Here is an 18,122-nt window from a genome sequence, read left to right on the forward strand (position 1 = left end):
GCATAGGTTTTATTATTTCTGTTCATACAATAGGTAAAAATTTATATAGATACCCAAGTCATAGAAATAAAAAATACTCCCAACATGATAGTAAAGTGTGATAAAAACAAAATCATTCTTGAAAATAATTATTAAAAAGCAGCTGAACACTTACATTCATGTTTCCTTTTAACTCATGTGAAATGATTAAGCTGTCAATTACATCAAAATTTCTGCCCGTGATGATTATATTTTGACCACCACTGCAAAGGAAAAAGAAAAAGCAACAATAAGCATTTCATCCTAAACCCACTAGAATTTGCATTTATGAATGAAGCTATCAATTTATTCACATTTAATATTAAACACAGTTATGTTTGAGAGCAAATTAACTAATTTTAATTTCAAATGCAAGACAATTTTAGAAGCCTTTTCAGGATACTGGCCACAAATTCATGGTTTTCAAGATGCATAAATATAAAAATTCAGGTCAGATCTTATGTTAATTCTAGGGAAATGCCCAAATTCTTTAATAGAATATGAATTTTGTTACGTTACATTGGCACCTATAATCAGATCAGCAGCTGTACCTTGAAAAGGTTTCACTAAACAGAATTTTGTTTGATTGCTGTTTAATCTATATGAAGATGCTTCAATCTAACAATTTTCAGAATCAAACTCCTAACCTACCAATTATACTTTATTTAGGGAGACAGGGAACGCTTTGGACAAGGTAAAATTATAAATGACATTAAAAGGATATGTTCCTATCTGGTTAACCACATAAATAACAGCTACATTCGATCTCACCAAAGGCAAGCCAAATGATTTCAGGTAGCCTCAGCACATAATCACATAATAGCAAAGCGGTCACTGGGTGTGAAATGAACAGCTGGCCACAGCTCTCACTGCCCTCACCAGGTCACCAGGTACTCATTCTAGGGGACAAGAGCCTGAGCATGTCAGGTCCAAGAGTGGGCTGCGCACTTGATGTCAAGACTGGGGGTGGGCAGGAGCTGCTCAATTTGTGTAGGGCAGAAGGAAGACATTGAACCCTGAATCCTCCAACCACAGCAGGGGGACCTGAGTTGGCCTCATGCCCACAGCCATTGCTAAAAAGTAAATAAAGCAAAGCATGCTCTGCTGATGGCCAGACTGCAGAGCCACGTTCTCACTCAAGGCACAGTGACCCAGGAGCAACCAGGACACCCAGGCTCAGAAGGTCACAGGTAACAAGGCAGTAAAAAGTCTCTTAATTTATACTAAAGCAAGATTCTGTGGTTGCTCAGAGCACAGCATCCCAGGACAGGCTGCCTGGGAGCCTGGGGCAAGTTGTTCGAACCCTCTTTTTGCCTCAGTTCCCTCATCTGCAAAAGGGACGACTCTCTTTTTTAAGAGTGAATTTAAAAGTAAATCTCGGGCGGCACCTGTGGCTCAGTTGATAGGGTGCCGGCCCCATATACCGAGGGTGGCGAGTTCGAACCCAGCCCCGGCCAAACTGCAACAAAAAAATAGCCGGGCGTTGTGGCGGGCGCCTGTAGTCCCAGCTGCTCGGGAGACTGAGACAAGAGAATCGCATAAGCCCAGGAATTGGAGGTTGCTGTGAGCTATGACCCTATGGCACTCTACCAAGGATGATGAAGTGAGACTCTGTCTCTCCAAAAAAAAAAAAAAAGTAAGGGCGGCGCCTGTGGCTCAGTCGGTAAGGCGCCGGCCCCATATACCGAGGGTGACAGGTTCAAACCCGGCCCCGGCCAAACTGCAACCAAAAAATGGCCGGGCGTTGTGGCGGGCGCCTGTAGTCCCAGCTACTCGGGAGGCTGAGGCAAGAGAATCGCTTAAGCCCAGGAGTTGGAGGTTGCTGTGAGCTGTGTGAGGCCACGGCACTCTACCGAGGGCCATAAAGTGAGACTCTGTCTCTACAAAAAAAAAAAAAAAAAAAGTAAATCTCTTAAACTTGTGAGGAATAACCTGGTGAACAGATGAACACACCAGGCCTGTGCTGAGTGCCACATCGCTGTCTGCTTTTATACATAGCATGGAATTAGTTCCAGGGTAGGGGAGTGGGTGTTATGTTAAAGCTTTGGTTTTGCAATTTTTATTTTTCCTATTCCATTATTAGGGGCTGAATAGTGTTCCTGTAAAATTTGTATGTTGAAGCCCCAGCCCCCACTACCTCAGAAGGAGACGGTCTTTGGAGATGGGAGTGGTTAAAGAGGTAATTAAGGTTAAATGAAGTCCTTGGGGTGAGCCCTAATCCAATATGCCTGGTGTCCTTATCAGAAGGAGAGATTAGAACACAGACCATATGAATGGAAGACCACATGAAGACAGCCAAGGGCAAGCCACAGAGAGAGGCCTCAGAAGAAAGAGAGGCCGCTTCAGACTTCCAGCCTACAGGACTGGGAGGAAATACATTTCTTTTTCTTTTCTTTTTTTGAGAGAGTCTCACTCTGTTACCCCGGGCAGAGTGCAGAGGTGCCATCACTCATAACAATCTCAAACTCTTGGGGTTGAGCAATCCCCTTGCCTTAGCCTCCTGAATAGCTGGGACTATAGGCATGCGCCACTATGCCCAGCTAGATTTTCTATTTTGAGTAAAGACAGGGTCTTGCTCTTGCTCAGGCTGGTCTCGAACTCCTGAGCTCAAGAAATCCACCTGGCTCAGCCTTCCAGAGTGTTCAGATTACAGGAGTGAGCCATCGCACCGGGGCACTAGCCTAGGTTTCTGATACCAATATGGAACTCTTCACTTTGTGCCACTCCTGCTCATGATAAAAAGCTTCTTTTTCATATATTTCATTTTATAACCATTAGAGTAAGCTGTTTTGAGTTATTTGGGAAATTTCAGGAACTACTGCAATGAGAAGCAGTATCCATCTTTTAAATATGTTCCCTAAGTGAGAGATGGAAATTCCTACATGAACTTTTGTGTGTGAATCTAATACATTAAGGGGAAAAAAATTCTCTCCCTAGTTGTTGAAGTTTTTGGTTTGTTTTTTATGACATAATTATTATTTTTTAAAATTTCATGGATATGTAATAGTTGTACATATTTACATGGTAATGTGATATTTTTATATAGGCGTACGATGTAATGATAAAATCAGGGTAATTGGTATATATTTACTTGCCTCAAGCATCTGTCACTTCTTTGTGTTAGGAACATTCCAATTCCACCCTTCTAGTTATTTTGAAATATGGAATAAATTATTATTAACTACAGTTACCCTATTGAGTTACAAACACTAATTCTCATTCCTTCTAACTAAATCTTTGTACCTATTAATCAACCCTTCTTTTCTCTCCCCCTCCCAGCCTCTGGTAACCATCATTCTACTTTTCATCTCCATGAAATCAACTTTTTTAGCTCCCACACAGGAGTAAAAATATGTAATATTTGTCTTTCTGTGGTTTATTTCACTTATCATGATGTCCTTCAGTTCCATCCATGTTGTTGCAAGTGACATAATTTCATTCTTTTTTATGGCTGAATAGTATTCCATTGTATATATGTACCACAGTTTCTTTATCCATTCATCCACTGACCAACACTTAGGTTAATTCAATATCTTGGCTATTGTGAATAGTGCTCCAATACACATTCTTCCTAGTTTAATTTAAATTCACATTCAGATTTCAGAATTCAACTCTAAAGATATTTTCTTTACCTAACATAGTATGAAGCTAATTTTCTTTTTTCTTTCTTTTTTTTGGAGACAGAGCCTCTAGCTATCACACTGGGTAGAGTGCCATGGCATCACAGCTCACAGCAACCTCCAGCTCCTGGGCTTAAGTGATTCCCTTGCCTCAGCCTCCTGAGTAGCTGGGACTACAGGCACCCACCACAATGCCTGGCTATTTATTTATTTATTTATTTTGGTTATAGCTGTCATGGTTTGGCAGGCCCGGGCTGGATTCAAACCCGTCAGCTCTGGTGTATGTGGCTGGCACCTTAGCTGCTTAAGCTACAGGCACCACCAGTATGAATCTAATTTTCAAAGGACTCTCTGGATAAAACTATAGACGAGCTTTGTTAAAAATAAAAAAGGAAAGAAAGAGGAAAAATGAAGAGGAGAAAAAGGAAAAAACAGCTTCCAATATTCTTATTTAAGATCAAGTGCCTGGTGTGGTAGCTCACGCCTATAATCTAGCTGGGCGAAGTTGCACACGCCTGAAGTCCCAGCTACTCGGGAGGCTGAGGCAAGAGGATTGCTTGAGCCCAGGAGTTTGAGGTTTCTGTGAGCTATGATGCCTCGGCACTCTACCCAGGGCAACAGAGGGAGACTCTGTCTCAAAATAAGAAAAAAAAAAGAAAGAAAGAAAAAAGAGAAAAAGAAAGAAACCTAGGCTAGGAAAAGCTACTTCAATTGAACAAATATTTTAGTTGTGAGCTTCCTAGCAGCCATGGTGAAGCGAGAAATAGGATATGCTTATAGTATTCACTGTGACCATGGGAATCAACCAGCTTGTCAGACATGCATTTTTCTAGGAGTAAATTCTGAGAGGAATTTAGAAAGGCATATATTTCTGAATTGATTTGAGTGAAATCCATGATCTTCATGCACATGACCCTTAACCACAATGAGAACAAAACATCATCATACGAATCTAGAAGTTACCTGATCCAGGTCGTGGAAGGGGATATGAGGGAACAGTGGGGCAGAGCGATGTAGGATAAGTGTCCCACAGGAGAGCAGTTCCCACCATTGAACTGGATACATACATCCTTCATTTCTTTCCGGCTTGATGGAAGAGAGAATTTCATATGGGTGTCGTTTAGCACATGGCTAACCTGAATCCTAGAAAGGGGCAGAAATGAAGTCGGAGATGACACACTCAGCACAGCTGGTTACCCCCCCGTGACAGCACATGACTCACTTGAACTACAACCCTTCTTGAACGATCAGAGCAGCTGCAGGCAACTCCTTATCCCCACTGGGTATTATTGGAGGCTGAGTTCCTCTTTCTTGTGCACATTTTTATCTTTTTATTTGCATTTCTCTTAGAAGTAGGCAAGGAAGGAGATGTAACCATTACCCTTAAGAAGCCCCAAAAGAAAGCAGAACATGGACTGGGTTTTAAACTATATTAAGGATCCTGGTTAATTTCGTTGAGTATGATAATGGCACTATTTTTATCTGCTATAGATATATCGAAGTTCTTAGAAGGGAAAAGATATGGTGGCTGGGGATATGCTTTTTTTTTTTCTTGCCATTTTTGGCCGGGGCTGGGTTTGAACCTGCCACCTCCCGCATATGGGGCTGGCGCCCTACTCCTTTGAGCCACAGGCACCACCCTGGGGATATGCTTTTAAGAAACTCCAGTGGCTACCACCCCCCGCCAAAAACCCAGACAAGATAGCTAAGACAAGATTTGCAAAATGTTGATAAATGTTGAAGCTGAGGATGAGAACACAGAAGTTCATATCACTCATCTCTCTTGTATAGGTGTGAGATTTTCCATTAAAAAAAATCTTAAAAAAAAAAAAAAGAAGCTCCAGTCAAGCACTGGGAGGGTAGAAGTCAACACCAGACAGAGATGGAGATTCTCTTCTTCAAAGAGCAGTGAGCCTGAGCCAAGAACGCAGAGGTCACAGGATCAACTGGCATCGTGGCCAGCCTCCCTCCTAAAGGGCCTCCAGACTGGGACTTAGCTGGGCCTGTCCTGGGAGCTCCTGACATCCAGTATGATCTGGCCCTTCCTGCCCTTCAGGAGTCAGAGCAAAGCCTTCTACAACTTTCCCTGTGTAACCTGCAGCTTCCTCTGCCTGCTGTGTGTACAAAGACCCTCCAAAGCACAGATCGTTAAGACTGGGGTGCATCTGAATAATGCTCAGTATAATTATGCTGCACAAGAATCTATTATTACTACTTAAAGGACATCTGCACGGTCATTAACTGTAATGCCATTACCCTTACAAAAAGGCAAGTTCAAAAAACATTTGAGTCAATTTGTACCTATGACACCTCACATGTACATTTTAAGAGCAAAGTTCTGGAAAATTCATAGAAAAATGGCTAATCATTAGGGCGGCATCTGTGGCTCAAGGAGTAGGGCGCCGGCCCCATATATCAGAGGTGGGGGGTTCAAACCCAGCCCTGGCCAAAAAAAACTGCAAAAAAAATGGCTAATCATTAAAATTCAAACCTGTTTATAAATTTGGGAAGGAGAGTGGTAGGAACACAGGTCATTCCACTATTATACTTGTATTTTTCTCTTTAAAATAACTGCATATTTTTAATATACCATATTGAAAGAGTTTGGGATTACGGTATTGGCTCAGATACAGGATTAACTCAGTATTACGCTGACTGCTTGTGAACTTGGGTTCACCACACAGATGTGGTTACTGAAACACTACAGGCACAAAGGTCTCTTAGTCACTTAATTTAATAACTGCAGTATCTTAAGACACATTCAGAATTAAAATGAGAGCATGAAGAGTCAGAAATGGGTAATCCTCTGAAAAACTATTTAGTTTCCAAGAAGTTGATTGCCTTTCAGTGACTACACAGGTGTCTAACTTCACAGATTTTGCTACACAAAATGAAAGATTTTTGGCAATAAGGTACTTAGCCAGGATAAATGACACCAAATAACCTGTGTTGCATAGATACAGCCTCTAATGTGGGCTTGATAATTCCGGTAAATAGCAGAACAGCAGAAAGCCTCCAATGAGCCACTGTTGTCATCAAGATCGCAGATAGTCCAAATTTACTGCTCTGAGGGGGGGAGGATGGCAGTGACGTGCAGCAAATGAATTAAAACAGAAAATGCAGTAAATAAGCATGGCAGATTAGAATGCTGTACAAATCTGTTTTAGTTGTTAAAAACCAAAACATCACGCTTCGGCAGATTGTCTGAAATGCATTTTCATGATGAAAATAAGCTCAGTATTATACTTCGTGAGGAAAGCAACATCTCTTACTTCAAATTAGCCCAAACTTATAAAAGTTAACAAGCAGAAAACTCAAATAATCTGTTGTATTATTACTATTACGTCTCTTTGTTGTAGGGGGGTCGGGTGGAGGGAGGTAATAATTTGCACAAAAACATCAGTGAGAAACTGAAATTCTTTTCTTCAAAGTTCCTTTGATAGGATGAGGGTGGGGAAAGAAGTCATGGAAATGATATTTAGAAGGTACACTGACCAGACATTGATGTTTGGGTGTTCTGTTCTTTTTTCTTACTAATGTGTATATATTAGAGATTGAAACCAAACTAGGAAAGAGAAACCTACAAAGAATAGTATTTCCAAATAAGATGGATCTGAAAGGTTTTTTTCTTTTTCAACTTTGAATAGCACATTGGAAGAGTTGTTCAATAAAATTACTCATCAAATTCTGAGGCAGTCAACCATTTTTCTAAAAGCATCATCTCAAAAATTGTATTTGCTACTCTTAAACTTGGTTTTGTTACCAAAAAATAAATCAAGACCCCCAAGCAGGCGACATACTGAAATTATTGCATACTGAGGATTTTTGGGTAACACAGGGCACATTTTCTCCCAATAAATTTCAAATTTATTGTTAAAAGTAGTTTACTTATTGGTATTATGATATACCAAATATTTGCAGTACTTGGCCCACATTGGTGCATGGAAATGATCTGAAAATATAAAGGTTAAATCCTTTGGCCTAGGTTTTACCTTTACATTTCCAAGGATAAATTACTTAAGGTGGAAAAAACTAGTATTTCAACTCACACATCCTTATCACAAGTACTGGTTCCTTTCAGGATCATCGTGATGTTCGAGGCCTGGGTGAAGTTTGCTCCGATAACTATCACGTTACTTTTCCCTAAGGTCGATATTTTCTTTGGCTCGATGGACTTAATGTAGAAAACCTATTGGAAATAAAAGAGTAAAACATGAGATCAAAGCTAAGAAATGGCATCGTTCCAAAAAGAAATCTGTTTATGTGCTGCAGTTAGAAGAAATCACTGGGAAATTACAACATTTTGCAAACACAAGCAGACAGTGTTTAATGAAATCAATGAATGCAAGGAAGAGAGCTGAAGATTCATGTCTCTCAACATGTGACAGCATGAGGTCAAACCAATTAGTCTTTGTCTCACAAGACAGTTGAAAATACAGTTGAAGAGTCTGACATTCTGTCTGAAGGGGGAGGTAGCACCAGAGTTTTAAAAATGCTCACTCAGGGTGGCGCCTGTGGCTCAAGGAGGAGGGCGCCGGCCCCAAATGCCAGAGGTGGTGGGTTCAAACCCAGCCCCAGCCAAAAAAACCACACACACATAAAAATGCTCACTGTCTCAGCCTCCGTAGGCTCACAACATAACCAAAATGAAGGGAAGGGAGTTTGCTGACTATAGGCCAAAGACAGACTCATCATTAAGTTGAAATAAATGTCATTCCAGATAAATTTAATTCCCAAGAAAGCAGTTTGTATTTTGGGGGGTTTTGTTTTTTTCAGTTATTAGAATCAAGCAGTACATTGAACACACTCACAGGGGAAAAAAAAAAAAACCCAACCTGCAAGAAATCAACCTGTTCAGTCACCTGATACCAAGTAGTTGGATGCTTAAACCATTGTGGCCAATTGTTTCTTTTCCATGATTTTTATGTACCACGATTTCCTCCTTGCTACCCAGTTATAGGCTTATCATGCATACAGTCAAGAACACGACCTCGGGAGTCACCTGATACATAGCCTCACGTTATGTAGGCAAATGCTACCTTACTTCTCCTTTTGCAATGACTACTCAAATTCTCCCCTTTAAAAACAAAGCCCTTTGGGTAAGGCACAGTGGCTGGCTCATGCCTACAATCCTAGAACTCTGGGAGGCTAAGGTGGGAGGATCTCTTGAGCTTGGGAGTTCCAGACCACCCTGAGTAAGAGTGAGATCCTTTTCTCTACTAAAAATAGAAAAATTTGTTGGGCGTGCTAGCAGGAGCTACTCTGGAAGCTGAGGCAGGAGAATTGCTTGAACCCAGGAGTTTGAGGTTGCTGTGAGCTAGTTTAATGCCATGGCACTGTAACCCGGGCAACAAAGTGAGACTCTATCTCAAAAATAAATAAATAAATACATAATAATCATAATAATGATAATAAGAGGAACAAAGCCCTTCATTGGATGGCAAAAATCACTTTCCCTTTTCAGAACAAAATGCTCCTGGCTTTTTAGCTGTTTTCCTGTAAATGTTACTGTCTACCATTTTGGTTACTTTATTGTTCTTTAATACTCTGTTCCTCGTAAGTCTGTATTCTTTGGTGACCAAAACAGGACATCAGATTCTAAGATTCTGGCTAGAGTAAAGCACAGCAGATCTTTAACTTGAGTGAACATCACATACTTTTGATATTTGAAAATGACCCCAGGGTCCAGAGATGCTGAATCATGTGACATTTGGCTGAACCATAAATGCTGAGTACGTCCACTTGAAGGGCTAGGTCCAGGAGGAAGTCACTGGAGAGCTCCCGTGATGTCCAACAGCTGCCCAACACCTGTTTCTTTAAGCAACTGAATATCCCCTGTTCCTTTGTGTGAGCAAAGCTCATCCAGAGAGCCATGCTGGGCCGCTGGGGCTGGCTATCCTGCTGAAACAGATGTTTTCTCCTACTGCTCCTCAGGACACACAAGTGCTGTATGGCAGAGTGGTCCCCATTACTCACTGATGGCTTTGGATTGGTTTTGCAGATTGAGCTAAATTCATCGTTAATGTCATCACAGTAATGATGTAACGTGACAGAGAATTGATTTTGGCGGCAGAATTTATTTTAATCACTTTGTAAAGGAGTTTAGCCCCGTATTTATAGAATCACTAAGGGCCTGAAAGGGTCACTTTAATTATTCTGTTATACTTGACTGCATTTTATGGGGGAAATTATCTGCTAGAGTGGTACTTGGAATGGGGGGATTAGCAAAGACTTCAAAGTAAATCTCTCGCAAATGTCAAGTGTGTGTTATATAGCAAAAGGCTTACTCTTTGCTCTTACATGGTGACAGCTCAGAGAACAAGTATTTATTGAGCACCTACAGGGTCCTCAGGCCAGCACTTGATGTTGTGGGAGACGCATGATTTATGTGAGCACTAGATCAGGACTTGGCAAATCACGGCTTGTGGGCCAAATCCTATTCACTACCTGTTTCACTATGTCCCATGTAAACATGACAAAACACTAAATTCAAAATTCAGCATCCATAAATATTCATCTGTGTAGCATCTCCGGCTGCTTCTGCACTACAACAGCAGAACTGCAGACCCACAGCAGAGACCGTACGGCCAGCAAAACCTAAAATATTTACTGTCTGGCTCTTTGCAGAAAACATTTGCTGACCTCTGCTCCAGAGGCGTCCACTGTCTTCTTAGGGAGGCAAGATAGAATTTTTTTTTTTTTTAATGTAAACTTCAAAGCAGACTCACATTTACCTCCAGGTCAACTATAACTCCCGGGTTTCTTTTCTTTCTAGATAGTCCTTCTCACTTCTTATATTTATACTGTTGATGTCTCTCCAGCAAAATTTTCAAACATGCCAAGTAAACGCTACTTCTCTGCTCTCAGTAGAGGGTAAAGAGAGCCTTATAACTAACACAGAAAAGGTTTGTTTTTTGCCTAAGGGTGTTATATTTTGGTCCTCAAACGGCTCTACAAATATCATGAGAGGACTGGCTCTCATGGTGGTCTGGTTAACTTTGTGTTTCCCTGAGGAGAGACAGCCTTGCTACTTCAAAAGGATTTCATTTTAAAGCCTTATTGTTTAGAGAAGTTTCCTTTGGCTGTCTAGGATGGAATCCAGCCCTGGCCTATCTCGTGAAAGCAGATGCTTCCAGGCCTCTTTCAAAGAGGGTCAGATTAGTTGGTTTTTGTTTGCTGGTAGAATCTCTCTCTCTCTTTCTCTTTTTTTTTTTTTTTTTTTTTTTGCCAATGGGTAGAGTGCCATGGCATCATCATAGCTCACAGCAACCTCAAACTCCTGGGCTCAAGTGATCCTTCTTGCCTCAGCCTCCAGAGTAGCTGGGACTACAGATGCTTGCCACAATGCCCAGCTAGATTTTCAAGTTTTTGTAGAGATGGGGGTCTCTCTCTTGCTCAGGCTGGTCTCCAACTCCTGAGCTCAAGTGATCCACCTACCTGGGACTCCCAGAGTACTAGGATTACAGGTATGAGCCACCGTGCCCGACCAGTAGTATCCATCTTAATCTTAACAAGTGAGTTAAAGAGTTACCAAGAGGAACCCCCCAAATAAATAGGGCAGGTAGAAGAAAAGGCTAAAAAACAAAGAGAGAGGGAGCTCTACTGTACTGTACTGTATGGCCACAACAATTCTTAGAATTACATTTTCTATTTTTACTGATAAAGATTTTGAAAAATCCAATACAGACAAAAAGACAAAGAACAATCTCCCCAAAAGGTTCTACGCATTCAATATTTCAGATCAATATTTGTATTTTAATCAAGAGTTGATTCATGACCTGACAGAAAGCAGCCAGCCCCACAAGCTGACACATGGAAGGGGTTAATCTAAAAACATAATTGAGCTTGATACAAACAGACAATGTCTCACAGCCCTGCAGTGAGATGCCTCCCTCACCCTATGTCCAAGGATTTCCATATATCAAATCAAAACGCCATTGACTGTAAGCACCATAGCTCTATGTTGCCCAGCAATTAACCTCAGAATAGTCTACTTCCTGTCAGTTACATCTTAAACACGTCAGGGTTATTTTTAAATGGCTGCACAACTTGAGATTATTCAATGAAGTACCACAAGCTCTGGTTTTCAGCCTCTAATCTGTAGAAAAAAACACATTAGAAACTGGTTAATTAGGTGATTTACTGAATACCCAATTATTTTCATTTTTAACTAAGTCATTATAAGATTTTGAAAATAGCACAACCACTAGGAAATAGGTATCTTTGAAAAGGTCTAAGAGGATTTCTCCTGACAGTAAGAGCAGCTTTTGTGAAATCTGACGTCAACACAATTCAAATTACCTTGACATTAATGGAGAAAATACTGCTATGATTGAAAAGAATATTGGAAAGAGGTGCATTAGGAAGGCTCAGTTTATTAAGACCAAATTGTACTCTATTAATCTGTTAAAAAAAACATCTGAATATAGCAAAGCTCTCTGTAGGCTGCGCCTGAACCAACACTCAGTCAAACATCTCTCAGATTTTCACTCGTGAAATTAGTTCAAACAGGACTGGATAAAAAGTCACACGGATTCAAAACCAGCTGGAAATCTGAAACCAAAGGACATTAGAGAGATAAAAGGTAGCACAGCTAATTAGAGGAAAGTGCCCTGTAGGGCCCTACAGGGGCGAGTATTTGGTTCAGAATTATTTAACATCTTTATTAATGACTGGAAAGAGGACAGAAGTAATGTATTAACAAAATGTATAAACTGAGGCCAGTGCTAACTAGCAGTGACGGAAAGTGTAAAAGAAAGTAAGATACAGAAAGAAAACAGTAAAATGCAATTCCACCAAAGAAAAATTAGAGAGTTAAAGGGAACAAAATGCTTATTCATTTGATACTCAGGTGCCAGAGCATACGCCTTTTTGTGGGCCCCTCTTGTGCAGTCCCCAGGGAACTTGGGAACTGTCAACAGTTAGCAATGTCTCCTGACGCAGACCTGGAGACTTCCGGGGACAAGATGACAGACCAATGCTCCGTGTGAAGAGATCAAGACTCACTGCTCTGATTTGGGGACTCCAAAGCAAAGTTGGGGTTGGCTGCTAAGGCCACGTCCTAAGTGGCCATTGAATTTTCCGAGTATGGCTTTTCAGAACTGGACTGAATGACCAGACCTCCATGACCAGCAAGCAGCTCAGCCCCTGATTCCAGCTTAAACTGAGCCCTCACAATCCACCCTTGAGCCAACTTTCAACTTGAGCATGACATTCCTGCTGCTCCTCTCTGCTAGGGCCTCAGCTTCCCTGCTAAACCTCTTCTGCTCTCTTTATCTTCAAGACAGTGCCCAGCCTTGCCTGAGTCTGACTCCTGCCCTCTGACCATACCCTAACCTATCGCTCTTCTCCTGCACCTTTGATGCTAACACCCTCCCCACACAGCCTGGCTAGGCTGGAGGTCTTTCTCCCACCCACATCTATGGCACCAGGGGAGAGACTTCGACAACCTAACTCCAAGAGAAGACGATATGAGTTTCCACTCTTCCAGACTGACTTTTATCATCAGTACTACATGGTTTAACCCTTGTTTATATTCAATTTAGTCAGAAAATGTGAATACCATTCCACTGCCACTGAAGGACACAGTCAAAATTCCCAGGTCTGGGATATAAACGAGGCCCTGTAACGTGCAGACTCCAGGGTCATTTCAATCTTGTGTCCCATAATGTCCCACATCCTGTGCTCCAGTGGTTAAAACTATGTTGAGTTAGATTGCCTGGGTTCAAATCTCTTACCTACCACTTACTACTCACTTTCTCTCAGCCAAAATTTCCTTCCCCATAAAATGGGGGAAATAGGTCCTTTGTGAGGCTTAAATAAAGAAATACTCTGTGCTCAGGGCATAGCCAAGGCTCAACAAATATCAGCCACGGCTATTCAATTTAGTACACTCTGGCATTCTTCCTTGTATCTTTCTGTGTCGTGCAGAGCCAACTGCTTCCTGAAAATGAATCTTACTTCCTCCAAAATAGTGTAAGTTCTACAATATAAGCTCCACGTGGACACACATTTTGCTTGCCTGTCTAGCCTACAGTAGTTACTTAACACATGTTGGATGAATGAAGACGTGAATGCTCGGTAGTGAATCCTCGTACAAGGCCTGTAGAAGCTGCTCAGCAAGGCAGATGTGGAATTTAATTTCCCTTATGGAGGCAATGTCCCCCACAGAGTTTACTCGGATTGCCTGTGAGAAATTAAAATGCATATTTAAATGTGAGCGAAGAAGAGCAGTGGAGATAAAAGAAGAGATGTAAGGAAGAGAAAGAAAAAATAATTTGAAAGTCCATTCCTCAAGAGCAAGAGGCATGGCTTTCTATGGTTTATTTCTGCCCCATAGCAATGAACACATTGAGAGTAATAACAAATATTAGAATGACATCATGTCATAGATCTTCATAATCTTTCCCTGAGCGCATAAAAGAGAGGGCAGCTAACTCTGCTGTCAGTGGCTGAAGGCACCAGATGTAGGGTTGTTAAGAAATGAAAAGAGAAGTGGCTAGGGCAGGGTGACAGGGCCAAGGTTCCCCGACATGGTTTCACCTCTTAAATGTGAAGAGAGACAGACAGATGACATTGGCCTTGATAGCTGAAAATACTCCTCATGCAAGGTCATACAAAGATGTTTGAGCTCATTTCCCTCTTTGGGTAACGCTTTCCCTTAATGCAACCTCCCTGGAAATGAGAGCATGTTTCTGGGTCAGTGTATAGATATGGGTGGGTCTTGGGGGTCATAAAACAGTGTGAGGGCTACTGGCCCAGCTGGGATTGAACTAGGACTTACCTCATAAGTACCACATCCTTAGATGAGAAAATTCATACCTTAAAAAAAGATCTTGAATACCATTCCATTACCACTGAACAATACAGTCAAAACTCCTAGGGTTTCGATGTAAGGCCTTCTACATCACAAACTGCAGGGTCATTTCTATCTTATGTCCTATAATTTCTTGCATTCTCTGCTTCTAGCCAAAGTGAATTACTTTGAAGTTCCTTTAAGTTCAGGTGCAGTGGTTCACACCTGTAATCCTAGCACTCTGGGATGCTGAGGCAGGTGGACCACCTGAGCTCAAGAGTTCAAGAGCAGCATAACCCAGAGTGAGACTTCATCTCTACTAAAAATAGAAAAACTAGATGGGCCTCATGGCAGGTGCCTGTAGTCCCAGCTACTTGGGAAGCTGAGACAAGAGGATCACCTGAACCCAAGAGTTTGAGGTTGTTGTAGACACCACTGCACTCTACCCAGGGTGAGCCTCTGTCTCAAAAAAAAAAAAAAAAAAAAAAAAGAAAAGAAAAGAAAAAAAGAAAGAGGTTCCTCTAATGGGTGTCCTGGAATTTCCCAGCCCTTACCCCCACACTTTCACTGATGCTTCTTCCTCTTCTTTGAATACCCACATTCGTGGGTCTGGATGCCTCGTGTTCCTCAAAGGTGGGCTGAAGTGCCATCTCCATCAATGAATCCATCCATCCAACAAAGACTTAACCAACCACACTGATTGTTTTTAACTGCCAGGCACTGAGCTTAAATGAACAGAAAGGACTAAGACAAGGTCCCAGGCCCAGAGTTTCTTCAGTTTGTATACTTTCTGGTAATATCCCTATGTTGACATTTTAAAAAAATCTTGTGTTATTATTGAGGTTCTCATGGATAAGATTCTTGAGACTTGTGACCAAAAAAGTGCCTGCGTCGTGTCCTCATGATATCCATGGAGTTCGGCCTGATGGCATCTAATAGGTGCTCGATAAATCCCTCCAGGAAGAATCAGCCCCAGTTCAGGATCTTAGAAGCCAAAGGCTGTGCCCGCACCATTTCTAGTGCCTGGCACATAGGAAGCACTCAGTATATAAGTGAGGTGGGGAGATGCCTCAAAACAAAGCTATGAGGAGGGGCAGGTGAGTCATGCCTATAATCCTAGCACTCTGGGAGGTTGAGGCAGGAGATCACTTCAACTCAGGAGTTCCAGACCAGCCTGAGCAAGAGTGAAACCCCCATCTCTACTAAAAATAGAAAACCTAGCTGGGTGTGGTAGTGGGTGCCGGTAGCAGCTTAGGAGGCTGAGGCAAGAGGATTGCTTGAACTTGGGAGTTTGATGTTGCTGTGAGCTGAGCTGAAGGAGCTGCACTCTGCCCTGGGGCAACAGAATGAGACTCTGTCTCAAAAAAAGAAAAGAAAAACTACCAACGGCTTTTCTGATAGGAAAAGGGTTGCAACAACATTGGGTGCCCCGTTCAAGGCCGATATGAGGACCCGAAGTGAAAACCAGAATGTTACACATTCCAGACAATGACCAAAGACAGCGGTGGCGTTTCACAGAGCAGGAGAAATCCCTCCTGTGACAAATAACACTCCATTCCCTACCAAACAAAGGAGAGATTCTGTTTTGAGCAACATATTTTAAGAAAATATTTCAGTATCAACAAAATGTCTTTTTCCAAACTCAGGAATGTAATCCACAGAGAAGCAGTGAAGACAAATCTGGGCTTTTGTTTCATTGCAGTCTCCTCCTTTTCTCTCTGTGACCCTAGTTCTTTTAACCACAGTTCAAAAGGTGCTTAAAAATATTAAAAAAAAAAAAAAAAAGGTGCTGAAAGACTCAACACAGGAAACAAAGATGGAGTGACATTTTTTTTCCTCTAAAATAAAAGAAGTTTAAAAACCTACTGTGCCTGGACCTTGACTCCATGATAAAAAGGAATGAGTTATTGATACATAAAAGAACTTGGATGAATTTCCAGAGAATTATGTTGAGTTAAAAAAGCCAATCCCCCAAAGGGTACATCTGGATGATTCCACTTATATAAAATTCTTTAAATGAGAAAATTATACAAACGGAGAACAGTGTAGGGGTTGCCAGGCATGAAAAATGGTGAGTAGGAGGGAGGGAAGTGGGTGTGACCACAAAAGGGCCACCGGGGAGCCTTGTGATGACAGGGCTGCCGGTACCCCAGCTGTGATACTGTGCTATGTTTTGCAACATGTTACTGCTGAAGGAAACTGAGTAAAAGATATAAGTATTGTTTCCTTATAAGCATGTATGAATCTATACTTACCTTAAAATTAAATGTTTAATATTTTTCCAAAATAATCTCGGAAAAGGAGAACAAAGTTGAAGGACTCACACTTCCTGATTTCAAAATTTACTACAAGGCCATAGCAATCAAACAGTGTGGTACTGACATAAAAGCAGACATATATGATGGAAAAGAGCACCCAGAAATAAACCCTCACATATATGGCCAGACGATTTTCAACTAGGGTGGCAAGACCATTCCAGTGGGGAAAGAACATTCTTTTTGTAACAAATGGTGCTGGGAAAACTAAATATCCATGGGAAAAAGAATGAAGTTGGTCCCTTACCTTATTATACCATATACATAAATTAACTCAAAATAGATCAAAGATTAAAATCTAAGAGCTCAAAACCTTTAGAAATAAACATAATGGGAAAGCGTCCGCACCCTGGATTTGGCAATGATTTCTTGGATCTGACACCAAAAACACAGGCAAGAAAATGAAAAAAAAAAAAAAAAAAAAAAAACAGTTGAATTGGACTTCATCAAAATGAAAAAACTTCTGTGTATCACAGGACACAATCAAAAGAGTGAAAAGACAGCCCAGGGAATAGGAGGTATGTATCATGCAAATGATGAATCTGATAAAGGGTTGATATCCAGAATATATAAAGATCTCCTGGAACTCAACAACAACAAAACAAATAGCTTGATTAAAAAAATGGGCAAAGGACATGATTAGGCATTTCTCCAGGAAAAAATATACAAACGGCCAGCAAGCATAAAAAGATGTTCAACATCCGAACAAATCAAAACTATAATGAGATACCACCTCACACCTGTGAGGATAGGAAAAAAGTCAGAAAGAAATAAGTATTGGCTAGGTTGCGAAGACACTGGAACCCTCATATACTATTGATGAGAATGTAAAAATGGTATAGATGCTATGGAAAACAGTATGGTGGTTTCTCAAAGAATAAAAGTAGAATTACCATATGATCCAGCAATCTCAGCTCTGGGCATATTCCCAAAAGAACTGAAAGTGGGGTCTCAAAGAGTTGTATACAGGAACATTATTCACAACAGCTAAAATGTGGAGGCAACCTAGGTGTTCGTTTATGGTTGAATGGATAATCAAAATGTAGTATGTACATACATTGGAATATTATTCAAAACTAAAAAGGAAGGGAATTCTGACCCATGCTACCACATGGATGCCCCTTGAGGACATTATGGTAAGTGGAAATAAAACAGTCATAAAAATACAAATACTGTATGATTCCATTTATGTGAAGTACCTAGAGTCATCAAATTCATAGACAGAAAACAGAATGGTAGAAAACAGAATGGTAGTTGCCAGGGGCTGGGAGGAAAAAGAGATGAGGAGTTATTACTGAATGTGTATAGAGTTTCAGTTTTGCAAGATGAAAAGTGTTCTGGCAATTAGTTGCACAATGTGAATTTACTTAATAG

At 41.1% G+C, this 18,122-nt stretch overlaps 1 protein-coding gene across 2 annotated transcripts in view; it reads right to left on the bottom strand.

Annotated features, from left to right (window-relative positions):
• The window catches only part of PLXNC1 (plexin C1), a 150,304-nt gene that overhangs the window by 62,464 nt on the left and 69,718 nt on the right, over positions 1–18,122 (bottom strand). For both annotated transcript variants that reach the window (XM_053584249.1, XM_053584248.1), the window contains 3 exons: positions 7,688–7,827; positions 4,602–4,781; positions 155–242 (listed from right to left, as the gene is read on the bottom strand). In XM_053584249.1, coding sequence (XP_053440224.1) covers positions 155–242; positions 4,602–4,781; positions 7,688–7,827 — 408 coding nt within the window. The remainder of the gene's footprint in view (positions 1–154; positions 243–4,601; positions 4,782–7,687; positions 7,828–18,122) is intronic.

Source organism: Nycticebus coucang, chromosome 3 (assembly GCF_027406575.1).
Source record: "Nycticebus coucang isolate mNycCou1 chromosome 3, mNycCou1.pri, whole genome shotgun sequence".
Classification (NCBI taxonomy): Eukaryota; Metazoa; Chordata; class Mammalia; order Primates; family Lorisidae; genus Nycticebus; species Nycticebus coucang.